Source organism: Danio rerio, chromosome 8 (assembly GCF_049306965.1).
Source record: "Danio rerio strain Tuebingen ecotype United States chromosome 8, GRCz12tu, whole genome shotgun sequence".
NCBI classification, from domain to species: Eukaryota; Metazoa; Chordata; class Actinopteri; order Cypriniformes; family Danionidae; genus Danio; species Danio rerio.
The window spans coordinates 15,070,362-15,087,435 of NC_133183.1; the positions used below are offsets into that span (position 1 = coordinate 15,070,362).

The 17,074-nt window shown below is 35.0% G+C and overlaps 1 protein-coding gene across 4 annotated transcripts in view; it reads right to left on the bottom strand.

The window, feature by feature from the left end:
* Positions 1 to 17,074, bottom strand: part of kcnn1b (potassium intermediate/small conductance calcium-activated channel, subfamily N, member 1b) — a 100,100-nt gene that overhangs the window by 72,835 nt on the left and 10,191 nt on the right. For 2 of the 4 annotated variants that reach the window (XM_005166885.6, XM_073909749.1), the window contains one exon: positions 2,869 to 3,321. In XM_005166885.6, coding sequence (XP_005166942.1) covers positions 2,869 to 3,321 — 453 coding nt within the window. Of the gene's footprint in view, positions 1 to 2,868; positions 3,322 to 6,276; positions 6,447 to 17,074 lie in introns of those variants that run through there. The other 2 variants (XM_068223006.2, NM_001328106.1) reach the window with 2 other exon arrangements.

The following is a 17,074-nucleotide window of genomic DNA, read 5'->3' on the forward strand; positions in this document are numbered from 1 at the left end:
GTTGAGGACAGGCGAGTCAGTGGCGCAGTAGGTAGTGCTGTCGCCTCACAGCAAGAAGGTCGCTGGTTCCAACCTAGGCTCAGTTGGCGTTTCTGTGTGGAGTTTGCATGTTCTCCCTGCCTTCGCGTGGGTTTCCTCCGGGTGCTCCGGTTTCCCCCACAGTCCAAAGACATGCGGTACAGGTGAATTGGGTAGGTTTAATTGTCCGTAGTGTATGAGTGAGTGTGTGAATGTGTGTGTGGATGTTCCCAGAGATGGGTTGCGGATGGAAGTATAGACATCCGCTGCGTAAAAACTTGCTGGATAAATTGGCGGTTCATTCCGCTGTGGCGACCCCAGATTAATAAAGGGACTAAGCCGACAAGAAAATGAATGAATGAATGAATTGTTGAGGACATGCTGCAAAATGATGTAGATTACTGTATAATGTTTTTTTATTTATTTTATATTGTCATTTGACAAATTCATTTTTTTATGTAACGCAATAGTTAATTGTATAATTATGTAACTCATCTCATCATCTAACTCAGTTACTATTTGTTAGAAGTAACTTGTAACTATAACTAATTACTCTTTTAAAGGAATGTGCCCAACACTGGTCATTTACTAATAATTAGTAGGTATTTGGAAGTATTACGAATGTAGAAAAAGATCATACTTTATAAGCACTAATAAATAGTCAGTATCTTATTGTTGGCATTTCTGCGTGGAGTTTGCATGTTCTCCCTGCGTTTGCGTGGGTTTCCTCCATAGTCCAAAGACATGCGGTACAGGTGAATTGGGTATGCTAAAATTGTCCGCAGTGTATGAGTGTGTATGTGAATAAGTGTGTGTGGATGTTTCCCAGAGATGGGTTGCAGATGGAAGGGCATCCGCTGCGTAAAAACGTGCTGGATAAGTTGGCGGTTCATTTCACTGTAGCGACCCCGGATTAATAAAGGGACTAAGCCGACAAGAAAATGAATGAATGAATGAATGAATAATTCACTAGTTCGTAGCTAGCGGGATTTGGTCCTTAAACTAAAAAACTAATATTAAATTAGTAATATTAACTAACTAAATTATAACTAATAATGTTCAAACCGAGGGTTCACATAAACACTTGCAAATATAAGAAAAAAAATATATAAAAGGGTAGCCAGAACACTCTGAACTCCTTACTTATTCTTATTCGTTTCTTATTCGCATCTCTCTACAGAAAGCCCCGAGGGGAAAAGCACATTGCATGCGCGCGCACACTATTGCGCACGCACGCGCACGGACGCACGCACACGGACGCACGCACACACACAGTCAGCATAAAGGAACCCATGAGATTCAGAATTAAATCCGTTACACACAGTCTTCATTTCATTGGGTGAATAGTTCTACAGCAGGTAGTACAGACAGTGCAAATATATGATTTCCTTTAGGTTGAAGGATGTCTGCTTTCATCATTTTCAAAATGCCACGTGAACCACTGCAGTGTGCAGGTATGGTCTGAGTGAGTCGGCACAGACCACAAAATGTACTGGAATTACACAGAATGCTGTATTTTAAAGCAGAGAAACGATGAGTCAGACTCTGTATTACTATTATAGACTGTGGCAGTCAAGAGTCTGATGCGCTTTAGCTCAACAGCTTTGACTGGCAGAGCTGTGATATAAACTAAACGCCATTGGCTGTTTTTGAAAAGAGGGAGGAGCTACTCTAAGTCCCACTTTGTCTTTCTCAGTTTACATTATGTCAAACATTAAATAAAAATGCATATTCCAAAGCATTTCAAGGGACTTTTAAATTCGCCATCCAATTAAAATTTACACTTCTTATTTTCATATATTTTGTATATGTATATGTATATATTGTATATGTTCATATGTATATAAAATATACAATATACCTAAATATATCTGTGCTTGTTATATATGATGTGCACTTCATTATTTTGAAAAAAATTCATTTGCGCTGATTATTAATCAAATAGCAGAAAATTCTTCCACCATTTGAAGGAATTTTCTGGTAAACTGGAATGCCATTTCTAAATGGGCTATTTGGGCGTGTGTCTCGTTTCTAACCTGCTTATGTCCACTCATCAATCTTCCTTCACTTTGTTGGCCATGCCGATCCTCCAACTATCCAATCGGATACCAATGGACAAAATCAAGCACCGACCTAATTTTTTTCTCTTTTCAGGCCCTTTTAATGGGGTATATGCAGAAAGACTTTTAATTTTAGCCAGCTCAAGTGGTTCCAGTCATCCTATCACAAAATCGCCATGTTTAAGATCGGGTTTCTTTAAAAATCAATAATATTCACTTCCTGTATAGATATACGATATAAAATGGATCTCAGAGTTGACAAAAAGCACTGCATTAAATTCCATTGTTCTGCTTAATATCTCTAAAATATAGAAATTAATTTTACCACAGTATTTTCAATAGAGTTTCGCTTACCTGCTGCTCTGGACGCCGCTTGCATTAAAACGCAAGTCTTCTCATTTTACGCCTGAACAACTAAATGAATGCTTAAAGAGGTGGTTCATAGTGTTTTTTAAGGCTTGGTTGTGTTTATAAGATGCAAAGCAATGTGTGCTCATGCTTCATTTGTAGAAAATCACCTATTTTTTTTATATTTCTTACTTTAATTACAGCTACTCAGCAAACAGGAAAACCACTGTCATATTTCCTAGTTTCCCTTAAGAGGCTCTGATTGGTCAGCTAACATGATGTGCTGTGATTTGCGGATCGGCTCCACGTCACCAGGAAGCGTCACATCCAGTCACTAGCACACGCTGTCCCTTAGCTGTGTAAATACAATCTTAACTTTCATTTCATGGCGACTTTAAGCTCATGGAAAATATCAGGATATCAGTGTTGGCGAAACTCTTACCTTTGTATAAACTCCCCAGGAGAGTTCAGTCTCCGTCACCATGACAACAATCCCAAACATCCCAAAAATCAGGGCGTAGTCACTAAGGCGCTTGCGCTTCTCGAACAGCGCCCTCCGGTGGCCGAGTTTATAGCCAATGTCCTTGTTCTTCTTATGTGGCGCGCTGCACGGTCTCTGCGTCACCAGGTTCTCACTAGACTGCTTACTAGGGTCTTCCCCGTTTCCTTTGGAGACCACCACCTCCAGGCCGGACGTGTGCAGGGTCTGCAAAGGCTGAGTCTCAGAGTCCAGCTCTGCGAGGTTCCTCCGGGACGCCCCCAGACTGCCGAGTGGTCTGACTATGCCCCCATTGTACTTGCAGCTGTTCATGGCTATCTGAGGATGCTGTGGGCCGCCGTGGGACAGGGAAGGCCGCGATCCAGCATGGCTCAGCCTGTTGGCATCCGCATTCACCTGCCAGAAATAAGAAGATACATTTTATAGATTTTTATCATTGTCTTTTGCGTCTGGGAGATTGTGTACTGGCTGAGGGGGGGGGAGCACTGCCAATCCACAATGCTGATTTAATGGGCATTTCTTTAGAAAATTACATTATGAATGCCAGCTTTTAATGCAAGTGGGAGGAGGTTCGTCTACTGATCATGATGACTGCCGGAAAACACAAAGCTTTCAATCAAGACATTTGGAATTTACTGGATACTTCAAGAATTATATAACAGGTTAATCATTTTGATGACAATCATGGGTGTAATAAACATTTAGATAAATAAAATGAAAAAGGCAGCAAGATTTACTGCTTAAAAGCTTGAGGTAAGATATTATTATACAGCAAAGATGCATTAATACACATCCCTACACAAAATGAACGCAAATTACAATAGAAATTGCTCAATGCATACAGTAGACAAATCTGTCATGAGCTACTGAACAAATTGAGGAAACAAACACTGGCCAAGCTGACAAATGTCATCCAATATATCAGTCTATAACTGGTATTAAGCCACTTTTTTCTGCCAATACTAATTATTTACACTGTTTATCTTAACCCCTAAAATCTCTCTCATTTTTGAGCAAGTGGGAGAAAAAAAACTTTGTTGTAATATTTTTACTTCGCGGTATTTACTAGAGATGTCCCGATCCATTTTTTTTTTCCTCGAGTCCAAGTCCAAGTCATTTGATTTTGAGTATCTATCGATACCGAAACCCGATCCGATACTTCTATAATACATAAAAAAAGAATTAAGAGCGAAGAAACAGATTCAGGATGTTCCTTTTTTTTAATTCACCTTATTTTAACATTTAACAACTCTGTTAACAAACAGAGCACTTCTGTGTGTTAGCTTGAACAATAAATTGATAAATAACAGAAATTATTCACTTTTGCAACAGTAAATATACAGGTAATCTTAAATAAACACAAATAGCACCTCAACTTAAAATACCCGGCCGGCAATCCCAAATTTATTTATCTCACAGTTTGCTATGGCAATGTTGTCGTCTTCATCAACTTTATAATAACTCCAGAACGCAGACATACGCTTGCTTTCCGCTTCAAATTACTTCTGTGTTCTACCTTGCCCTCATTTAACCAATAGCATCTCTGCAACAAAGTGATGTCAAGTTGCACACAATGCTGTTTCTGTGTGAAGTCAAGACTCTGTGCTACCGCATAACTATAGATGTGCTAAAAAACAATAGCAATATACGTGTGTGTGTGTGTGTGTGTGTGTGTATGTATGTATGTGTGTATGTATGTGTATATATATATATATATATATATATATATATATATATATATATATATATATATATATATATATATATATATATATATATATGTATGTATGTATATTAGTGCTGTTAATTGATTTAAAAAATTACTAATTAATCACGCTTTTTTTCAAAATTAATAGCATTTAAAAAACTGAAACTTGTAACTTTGGCTATTCAAATGTAAAATTAATGTAAACGCAAGACAAAAACTATTTAAATTCAAAATGTAATTGTTTATTAGAATTTTTGTTTAACTTGTAACACAGATTTCTTTATGTAAACAACATACCCACAATAAACCATCAAGATCCTGCTTGACAGCCATATTTATTGCAGAAATTAAAACAGAGGCATGTTAATGCCATTTGAATATCAATACCAATAAAGAAAAAAAAATTCCAAGTTGGATTCTGAGTGGATTGCAAAAAAAAATTAAGAAAAAAGCCAAAATACAGGCATTGCAGATATGGAAAATGGAAAATTATACTACTACTACTACTACTACTACTACTACTACTACTACTACTACTACTACTACTACTACTACTACTACTAATAATAATAATAATAATAATAATAATAATAATAATAAAGTATTGAATACAAACAATTGTACTCATTGTAAAGTTGTATTGCTGTGAGTTGACAATTATTATAAAGTAGAAACAATTTTGCTCAGTCCTCCTTTACATTCATCCAGTTGCAAAGACAGTCTAGTCTCCCGGAAGTTGCAGGAGTATCACAGAGTAGCACAGAGACTCCCGGATGTCTCTGTAAGTTAGGACAAGAAACGACTAATTTTATTAACCTTAAAATAATACTAGAAATGTATTCCTGGCGAGCCCCCATGTATAAAGGCTTATTTATACTTCTGCTGGAAGCGCATGCGTATGCTCTGGTGCAGCCTTCAGTTATGGCTTACTTCAAATTTTGCAGTTTGTTACTGTATGTTTAATCTTCTGTGTCAAAATAGCCCCAAATGCACACAAAATGTACAACAGTTTTTACATAACTCCCACATGTAAAATATCAAATCTATATATTCAAAAGAGTTAAATTTGATCAAGATAATCATTTGATCTTTTCTTTTAAACTAGACAACATGTTTTAATCCAACATTAACATCACTGATGAACCTGAAACAAATATGAAAAGATATTAAAAAGATGAAAACATTTGAAAGCATGGGATCACACCAACATTTCCTTCAGAGTTCAGAAACGAATGCGTATTTGGCCTAATTGCATTACAGGCCTGTAAATACAGCAAAATACTCATGATAACGCTTATGACATGAAAAAGCTTGCTCGCAATGATCTCACATTATTAAATTATTTTCCTAAAAGGAATTTTTATTCTGAATTCATACTGTTCTAATTTTCTTGCCAATAAGGATCGGTTTCTGTTATCTAGCTAGTGCTGCCGTCTGACACAATGCCAACTCATTTGCAGAGACCTACTTCTGTAATGTCATTTTCTGATAGGCAGAGCACACCGCAGACCCACATTCAAACCCCACTGCATTCCAAATGAGACGAACGACAGCTGCTGCTTCAAACCAGTATACATATCTAATACAGTCACTACTGCTGATTAAACTAGTTAACCAAAATCCATTTCGGTCGCACCACAAACCTGGTTTTGTTGATTTAATCCACAAGCACTGCTTGAACCTCCTTCGTCCTCAAACGAACTGATGATTTCAATGTTTTTACTTGATAGTTTCTGTTTATCCATGTTGCTGAACTCTCTATAATCAAGGCAGGGATCTACAGTTAGCACAGCTACTACCGTATGTAGTGATACTTAAACTGAGCTTACCAATTATACCATTCAAGAAAAAAAAATGTAGGGCCCCAGACATATACTTTCTAGCAAGGCCCCTTGTTTGTGACAGTTCTCATGGAGTCTTTTACGAGGCTTTCTGCTCACATGGTAACAGTGAACATCTATTCTGTACAGCTTTTTGTTTGTCTCGCGTTTTATGTTTGTTTTTCACAAAATGGATTGTGGGAATTTGTCCAAAGCTACAGTTTTGTACTAAATGTACCCATTTATGTACACTTTGAATATTAAATTCAATGTGCTGTAATGCAGAATGCTACATTTAATGGATTATTTTATGATATTTTATAACAGAGGTACTGAATTAAAAGCTGGAAGAGGTCTAGTGTATTTATGTCCTTCCAGGTGAAAATCTGGACATTATTTTTGAAATAATTAGAAATTTGAGGCTGGCACAGTGGGTTAGTGTTTAGCACTGTTGCTTCACAGCAAGAAGGTTGCTAGTTTGAGTCCCGGGCTGGGCCAGTTGGCATATCTGTGTGGAGTTTGAATGTTCTCCCCGTGTTCACGTGGGTTTCCTCAGAGTGTTCTGCTTTCACCTTACAGTCCAAGCCATGCGGTATAAGTGAATTAGATTAACTTAATTAACCGTAGTCAAATAGCTTAGAATGACCAAGAAGCGACACTCAATAGAACGTTCCATTGCAACAGCAGCGGTGAAAGCGGTCGGCTGTCCATTGGATCTTATTGCTGTCGCGATGGCGAGCAGCTCCTTTGTTTTTTATTTACTTATTTAAAAAGCACATTAAAGCTAAGATACAACCTAAAAGACGACATTACAACACTTACTGTCACAATCATCAGCACTTTTAAAAGTTTACTTTACAGACTTATAATATGTTGTTGTTCTATTGGAATTTATATTCCATAATGGCTGCCATCTAGTGGCTGTTTCCCGAATTGCACTAGAGTGTCGCCTCTTGGTGATTCTATGCTTTTTGCCGTAGTGTATGAGTGTGTGTGTGTGTGTGTGTGTGTGTGTGAATTAACTATTTTTATTTTTATTTTAAAACAATACTAGAAGGGTATCCTAGCCCCCAGATATAACCCACCAGTTCTACAGCACCCAACCCACATTGAGCCTGGATCAAACCAGCGATTTTTTTGTATGGGATTCGGTTGGTCTAACAAGGAGGCTGAAGGCCATGGCCTCTAGCGTCTGTCACTAGAGCATCTTTTGGGGTCAGAGGAGTGAGGTTTACCTGCATAGCACTTTCCTAGCTGGCCTTTATTACACTGTCATACATGTTGTTTTTAGTAAATAAATGGTTAGCACTGTCGCATCACAGCTAGAAGGTCGCTGGTTCGACTCCCGGCTGGACCAGTTGGCATTTCTGTGTGAAGTTTGCATGTTCTCCTCATGTTTGCATGGATTTCCTTTAGGTGTTCTGATTTTCCCCACAAAGACATGCAGTATAAGTAAATCAGATTAATTAAATTGACCATAGTGTGTGAGTGTGTGTTTGTGAATGAGTGAGTATGGGTGTTTCCCAGTACTTGGTTGCAGATTGAAGGGCATCCGCTATGTAAAACATATACTGGAATAGTTGGCAGTTCATTCCGCTGTAACAACCTCTGAAATAGAGACTGAGCCAAAGGAAAACCTTTCCATTTGGGCAGCAGTATACTTTGTAAAAGAAAATTGAAAAATGGTTAAAATGATGATATCGAGCCCCAAGAACAAAATAATTGGTGTTTAAGAATTGCTTGTGGTTTCCATATTTTGCCTAAAATAATAATATCCACTAAAAACAGAACAACAATGTAAATAATATGCATCATGAGCAGAAAGCAAAGTTAAGAAATCATTTAAAAGATTTAGTTGTCTTCCAATCTACAAATCATTTTTCCAATTACAATAATAACACTAGATGGGGGGTGGATCTTGTCCAAAAACTTGTTTATTAACATGCAGTTGGAGTGAGCGTAATTTAATTCTTTGCAGTGTTTTTGCAAAAGGATCAATATTCTGCTGCTCGCTGTGTTTTTGCTACTTTTCTTAAAATAACCTCCTCTTCTGCATCTCTTAAGTAACACACACACAGAGCAAGATTGGCTTGAATAAAGTGTGTTTTGCTCCGGACACTAGTATTTTACTTCATATTATTTTGTAACACGTGTATATATTTTGTTAATAAAACCCGGTTCCCAAAATGGTTGGTATAAATGGTTATGATTCATATGAACATTTACATGAGGGAAAAATTTACATACAAAAGTAACTTATATAATTTACTGACATGCTGTTATAGTTTTTATCAATATCAATTTCATCAGTAGTTAAAATCTGCTTGTTAAATGTCACATCACAAAAAGAGGGTTCTGGGTCCAAACAATGAGAGGCAGATTCAGAGTTCCACATGAGGTGGTATTTATTTAGCAAATAATATAAACATTACGAACAGGTAACCTTCTGAGCAGGTTATATTGTCACCCTGTGTCCTAACAACAAGCTACGTGATGAGATACCAGAGATAAGCAATTTGGCTGTTTGCACAAAAACAAAAATAACAACAGAAATTTTAACTATTATTACAATAAATTTAAAACATTATTATATTTCAGTTAACTTTTTTTATTAACACTTAGTTTAATGATTATTGTTTTAGTAATTAATCACTCTGGTTGCAATTGAGTATTGCACATTTAAAATTTCTTTACTTAATGCCATTAGATAATAAATAGAAAGAATTTCTAGCAATTTCTGAATGGAAACTATTGCTACAACTTGAGCTGCACTATATTGGAAAAATCTGACATTGCAATATTTTGCTTTGCTGAGATATACATTGCAATAAGATCATAATTAGCTCTATCTGGGAAGATTTCATTAATTTAGATCCACTGGAATGTTCAAGTATTTTTCTACGCAGTGCATCTGCATTAATCATAATAAGTTACAAGCAAAAAAAATAAATAAATAAACAGTACTTTATGTTTTTAACAATATTCAAGAACAGAAATGTAACAATCAAGTGTAAAATAACATGGTCATCGCTGTATAAATAAAGCACTAATATCTTTATCTTTTAATATTTACCAAAAATCTGCGATGTGACTATTGCAGATACATACCTTGCGATATGGATGCTCAAACGATATATTGATCAGTGCCATCTAAAACCTTTACTTTTCAAATGTACAAAATATTAACAATACACTCACCGGCCACTTTATTAGATACACCTATCTAACTGCTCGTTAACGCATACTTATAATCAGCCAATCACATGGCAGCAACTCAATGTATTTGGCATGTAGAAAGCACAAAACATCTCAGACTGGTTTCTTGAACATGACAATGAGTTCACTGTACTCAAATGGCCTCCGCAGTCACCAGAGCTCAATACAATAGAGCAGTTTTGGGATGTGGTAAAACGGGAGATTCGCATCATGGGTGTGCAGCCGACAAATCTGCAGCAACTGTGTGATGCTATCATGTCAATATGGACCAAAATCTCTCAGAAATATTTCCAGTACCTTGTTGAATCTATGCCATGAAGGATTAAGGCAGTACTGAAGGCAAAAGGGGGTCCAACCCAGTACTAGTAAGGTGTACCTAATAAAGTGGCCGGTAGGTGTTAAAATAAAATCCTATGTTTTTATATTCTCAAAATCATCATTTTATAATGCAATGTTTTAATGTTTAATTGATTGGACATTATTAACTTGTAATGAGAGGATATTGAAGAAGAAAAAAAAAACAAGTAGAAGTATAAAACACCAAGGACAAAAAATATGCTTACTGTAGGAATACACACACTTTGGAGTACACCGGAGGAGTTCTCCTTTAACAAATGTCTGTGAAATAGACTATTTCAGCTGGAGAGAAATATATCTATTGTCCGTCGTCCCGTTTATGTGTACCTATAGTACTTTAAAACACAATGCAGTAATTGACATAATAAAACAGACCCAGAGGTTCAGAACTGATTTCCAGCAAGCGGCGACAGTATCTCTGATGAAAGAGCTCCAGGGATCAATTGCAATACATAGCAAAGCTCCTGTCAAAACTTCCAGTCTTTCCAAGGCCAGCATGGTCTGCCAGTTGCCAAACAAGATTTTTTTTTTTTTCGATCAGTGTCCAGAGAGAGCCAGTACTCAATTGTGTTATTAGTCTTTCTTCCTGTAAATGTTAAGAGGTACAATATACTAAAATCTGTTCCCGAAAGATAACGTTAAATATTGACAATATCCTGAGGTTTAAAACAATGCGGCATTTTTATTTGTAGCTATATTGAACTAAATTTTAACTTTCTCTCCGATGTAGACAAATTCCTTATGACTGAAAAGACAAATAAGAAACTGCTGATATACTGTAACCATATAGGTCTATTTAATTTATTTAAATCAAATGCAATATTTATTCTATTTCTATGTAGGTTTTTAATGCCTCTAAAGGAATGATCACAAACTCATTTTTAACCCCAGGCAAATAAGCATATATAGTAACTTAATTGACATTGATTAATATATTACTATAATAATATACACTACCTGACAAAAGTTTTAAAGTTTATCCAAGTTTTAGTTCTAGTTGATCATTTGGTATCAAAAGAGGCTTATGTAAAAGGCAAAGGCCTCTAGATTACGCTTATTTAACCAAAATAAAATGATCATGCCTTGATTTTTAATTATTTAATTACGACAGTAGGGTCTGTCTTTGCTTAGACAAAAGTCTTGTTACTTAACAGAAATAATGTAAAGTAGAATAAGAGGTCATGGTGCAGTGGAAAAAGAATTCATATTGTGTATGACTTCCATGAGCTTGGAGGACTGCATCCATACATCTCTGCAATGAATCAAATAACTTATTATTAAAGTCATCTGGAATGACAAAGAAAGCGTTCTTGCAGGACTCCCAGACTTCATCAAGATTCTTTGGAATCATCTTCAATGCCTCCTCCTTTATCTTACCCCAAACATGCTCAATAATGTTCATGTTTGGTGACTGGGCTGGCCAATCCTAAAGCACCTTGACCTTCTTTGCTTTCAGGAACTTTGATGTAGAGGCTGAAGTATGAGAAGGAGCACTATCCTGCTGGAGAATTTCTATAAGCAAGCTATATATATTTTTGATTGGCTACAGAGCAAACCATCATAATACAGTGATTTGCCTAATTACCTTAACTTAACTAAGCTGAATATTAGTATCTTGAAAAATATCTAGTAAAATATTATCATGGCAAAAATCCAATAAATCAGTTGTTAAAACTAATATGTCTTTAAATGTGTAACAAAAAATCTTCTTTCTGTTTTCTTGCTAAACAGTGAGGTAAAACATTTCACAGTAGGTCTAATAATTCCTCAACTGTATATAAAAGATACGTTAAAGGTTCCAAAAAAAATTTTTTTGCAGCGATGGCATCGAAAAAACATTTTAGAATCCTGCAGTGAACATTTCTTTTAAGAACTATTTGGTATTGGCATGTCAATTTAGTGGCACCTGAGCCTGTGTTAACAAATGTTAGTCTTCAGCCCATTTTACATATTCATCTAAATGCAGAATATGCAGCACTGAGATGTTCACAGTGCATCACTTCTCAGGTATTTTGAACCTATTTTTACACCCAAACAAAATGAAAAAAAAAAAAAAAACAGCTTGAGTACATTGGACCCCTTGATGTTACAATGAAGGGTTCTTTTCATATGATGCATAAAAAACAGATAAAAGAATTTACTGAAATGTGGATCTGTAAATCTCTGACTTTTTTAATGCAGACTTCAGTATCTTGGCAAATCTCAGCACAGTTAGTGACATTGATCCCTTCTGAAACTCTTGAGGAGGTGCATCGATTACTGCACTTTTTAAGCAAAAGTCTCCTTTTCCTCTATTTAATCACACATGCTGTCAAGAGAAACAATTGGGATATTACAGAAATCTCATTTATGATCTACACCACAATGCTACTTCCAGCATAAATAACAGCACAGCTGCTAAAACAACAGAGACGCACAAAGCTAGCGATACTTTGCATGACCTTGAACACACAGACAACTGCTCAGAGTACAGTTTTACGCTGATTTAGGAGATGTCTACGAAAACCCATCAAGTATAATTCACAAAAACAACATCTGCTGTCTCCATTTACTCAATTTGGATGCAACAGGCTAAGAATGCAGCACATCGCAATGGCGTTGTCATTGTCTCAGCCTCACAATTTCACATTTCGCTAATTTCCCTTATTAACCAATATTCTCTTCTGTGCATGTCAAAGCTGAAGGGCCCTTAGACTTCACCCCCTCCCCCTGCTCCTTCATTCCCCTCTCTGCAAGCTTTGGTCCGTACAAATCCAATTTAGCAAATCTATTTTGACATTGAATTTGCACTCATTCAGATGTGGCATCGGACTCTCTGTTCCTCAGGTCTCTTTCTGTAATGAAATGTCTGCAGCAGACCTGAGAGCTGATTATACACATCCCACTATTCAAAAATATCTGTTCTAACTACTCGACGCTATCAAAATCTGAACTTTACAACCAGGCATCTTTTGATGCAAAACTTTGCAACTCAGGGACTGTAGCATTTAATGGTCTCGTGAAGTGCGATGAATGTGCATTTTTATTCAATGTTTGACGTAATCTTAACTGAAAACTGAAAAGAAGGTGGAACACAGTAGACCATCCCCATTTTAAAAAGTAACCAAAAGTGTTTTATTTTATCACAGCTCTGCCAGTGAGATTTGATCAGCTCAAGCACATCAAATGAGAAGCGAATGAGAAGCGTCTTGAAGGGGGCGGGGCATGTCAGATAATAGAGAGCGTTTAATTGATTAAGATTTGATGAGAAACTGAAGTATGAGGTGATGTAAAATAAATAAAAAAAACATTGATCCATTTAGATGGAAGTGACAAACTGCAATGTTGAGAAGTTTTGTTCTTAAACCGCAAACTCAGTGTCACACCCCTGCTCCGATGGTACACTCCAATCTCCTCATTCAACCTCCGGCCAATCAGGACTGCCTCAAGGCCTTTATTAACTGCACCTGTGCCCACAGTTTGTTACTTTCTGGCAGCACATGGCTGAACTGCAGAGGACTAAATTTGATCTCCCTTGTTTTCCTTTGTGTGCGTATTTGACCATGTAAGTGGCTTTCGTATGATTTAAGTTGACTTAAGTGCTCATGTTTCATGTTTGCCATATATTTGTTTAGTTATGTACTTAGTTTGGTAAACTGTAGTGGTGGGCAAAGCGAGGCTTCGTAAACACTGAAACTATCGAAGCAAATGTGTCGAAGCTTCGAAACGTTTCGAAACACCACTCTACAGCGACACCTAGTGGTCATTTTATTTGTATTTCACTGAAACAGCATCGGCAAAGAACAGTTGAGCAAATTAGGGTATCAAACCCTACTTTGTAGCCTTGTATCTGCAAGTGGTTTAGACGAGCGGTTAGAGTTCATGACCAACATGCGGGAATGTTGGGATCGAATCCTAACTGAAACAATTGTTTTGAAATGCTTTAATAGCAGTTGGTAATGCTTTGTTATTGTATCGTTTTGTTTCAACATTGCTCTGACATACGAATAAACACCTTGTAAATAAATTTGTATTGTTTTGTTCATAAAACAGGGTTGTTGCTAGATCAGATACAGTTGTGGCCAGGAGTTAACAATAATTATTTATATTATTAATTAAATTTCCCATTGTATTTTATTAACGTCTATCCTAAACCCATCACAGTACTGTAAAAATATGAATTGTTTTACAGTGATACAAAAATGATGCTAAATTGATGGCATATCCGTAGCTGTATCCTATCTAGACTACACCATAAAACAGTAACATGATTAAAATATATAAAATCATGATTTTATAGTATTTGGACAAGTCGGGATTCGAACCCAAAACAAATTTGTAACACAGTACTGTTGAACACACGCACGGTCCACTAAGCCATACAAGACACAGGTACGTTATAAGTACGTTATTATATAGTCAAATGCAGATTCTCCGGGTCTTGAAACGCCTCTGAAATGATCAATGCTTTGAATCGCTTTAGTCACGTGACCAAGTGTTTCGAAACACTTTAGTCACGTGACCTGGGTGTTTCGGATCATGCTTCGGTGCAGTGTTTCGAAACACTTGCGCTTCGGGATCTCGACACTGTGTCGAAACGTCAGTTTCACGTCAGCCATCCTTAGTAAACGGAAGCATTTGTATTTGTTATTTCCTTACTGATTACTGATACATTGTATTTCTGTTGTTTCCTTGCAGAAAACCACACACACACACACATACCTTTCATCCTAAGTACAAATCCTTGTCATTGTTAATAAACACAACTAAATGGAGTGACTAGACTGGACCTCTGTTCTTACCGACAGCACCACTGGCCTCAAGCTAGCTACCTAAACAAGTTACTCATAACCTCCTTTTCATGCAAGCTTTGGATGTTTATATCAGTTCTATGTCTACTAAACACAAATTTTGTTACTGTATTGGAGCACACCAACATTTAGATGTCCTTAAAACTAACATTTACATCTAGGAATCGTTTAATTTCATGGGACCTTTAAAAGACCAAATTAAAAAAAAGAACATCTGAATGTGATTTGATTTAACCATTGTGATTTTCATTAGACTGAAACTGATCCATGATACTTGGAGAAAGCTATCGGTTGGCATTATGTCAGTTGTCTGGCTCATATAGGGCTGCCGGAGGTATACGATTACCAATCTGCCATCTCTGCTCATGGGAGCCACAAAACTATTTGAGCCAATCAAATTAACTGTAAATGGCATGTCACTAATCCCACCAGGAACACACAGATTCAAAAAAAACCTTAACCATTACCAATCCGGACAAAAGAAAAACTAAAAGAACAACATTATTACTATTAAAAATAATTATATTATTAATAAAAATAATAATTTGGCCATACCAAAACTTTTGTAAACAAATTCCAAGATAGGATTTCATAGCATGGTCAATACAAATACATTTTGTGTTTGCAAAAAAACAACAAAGATTCATTCATTTTCCTTCTGTTTAGTCTATTTCAGAGGTCACCACAGCGGAATAAACCGCTAACTATTTCAGCATGTTTTACATAGCCTTTCTAGCCACAACCCAGTAACACCCATACACACTCATTCACACACATACACTACGAACAATTTAATTTAGCCGATTCACCTATACCGCATGTCTTTGGACAATGGGAAAACCGGCGCACCTGGAGGAAACTCACATAAACAAGGGAAGAACATGCAAACTCCACAGAGAAATGCAACTGGTCCAGCTGGAACTCGAACCAGTGACCATTTTGCTGTGATGCGACAGTGAAAACCACTGAGCCACCATGCCGCCCCATGTTTTCACCATGGGGAAATTACATTTTTTATAACTGTTGTGAGCTCTGAGGTGTGCAAAAGTCATCCTGCTTCAGTTATACCTTGTGACACCTCAAATCATTCATATTACATTTTTATGCCTTGTTATTTGCAATACTTATTATAATATTGAGATTTATAATAGACTTTTATTGAAAAGGGACATGGGGTGATACGGTGGCTCATTGATTAGTAAAGCTGCATGATATAGGAAAATGACATTGCAATATTCTTTTTTTTTTTTTCTCATATATATATATATATATATATATATATATATATATATATATATATATATATATATATATATATATATATATATATATATATATATATATATATATATATATATATATTTTATATATATATATATATATATATATTTTATATATATATATATATATATATATTTTATATATATATATATATATATATATTTTATATATATATATATATATATATATTTTATATATATATATATATATATATATTTTATATATATATATATATATATATTATATATATATATATATATATATATATTTTATATATATATATATATATATATATTTTATATATATATATATATATATATATTTTATATATATATATATATATATATATTTTATATATATATATATATATATATATATATTTTATATATATATATATATATATATATTTTATATATATATATATATATATATATTTTATATATATATTTTATATCGTGATATATATATTTTATCGTGATAGATATATATATTCGTGATATATATATTTTATAATATATATATATATTTTATATATATATATATATATATATTTTATATATATATATATATATATTATATATAATATATATAATTTTTTTTTTTTTTTTATATAATTTCACAAGATGACTTAAACAACTCTTTTTGCAAAAACTTTAGATTAATTGGGATCACTTTATAGGGGAGTAAAATATACATCTATTTTTTTTGTAATTAATTATATACATATAAATAAAAAACAGTCATATATAAACAAGATACAGCAAATATTAAAGTGAAATAAACAGTGATTTATGGGAAGATTCTAACAGTATTCAGTTACAGAATTTGAATAATCAAATGTAAAATAACAATTCAAAGTCTTCAACATAAATATTGGTTAACAAAATGGATCTTTAATAAACACCTTTATGCTCTAAAAAAATACTTACAGAGTAACAGGCCTTAAAAACACATGCAGATAATTAACTTTCAGTCTA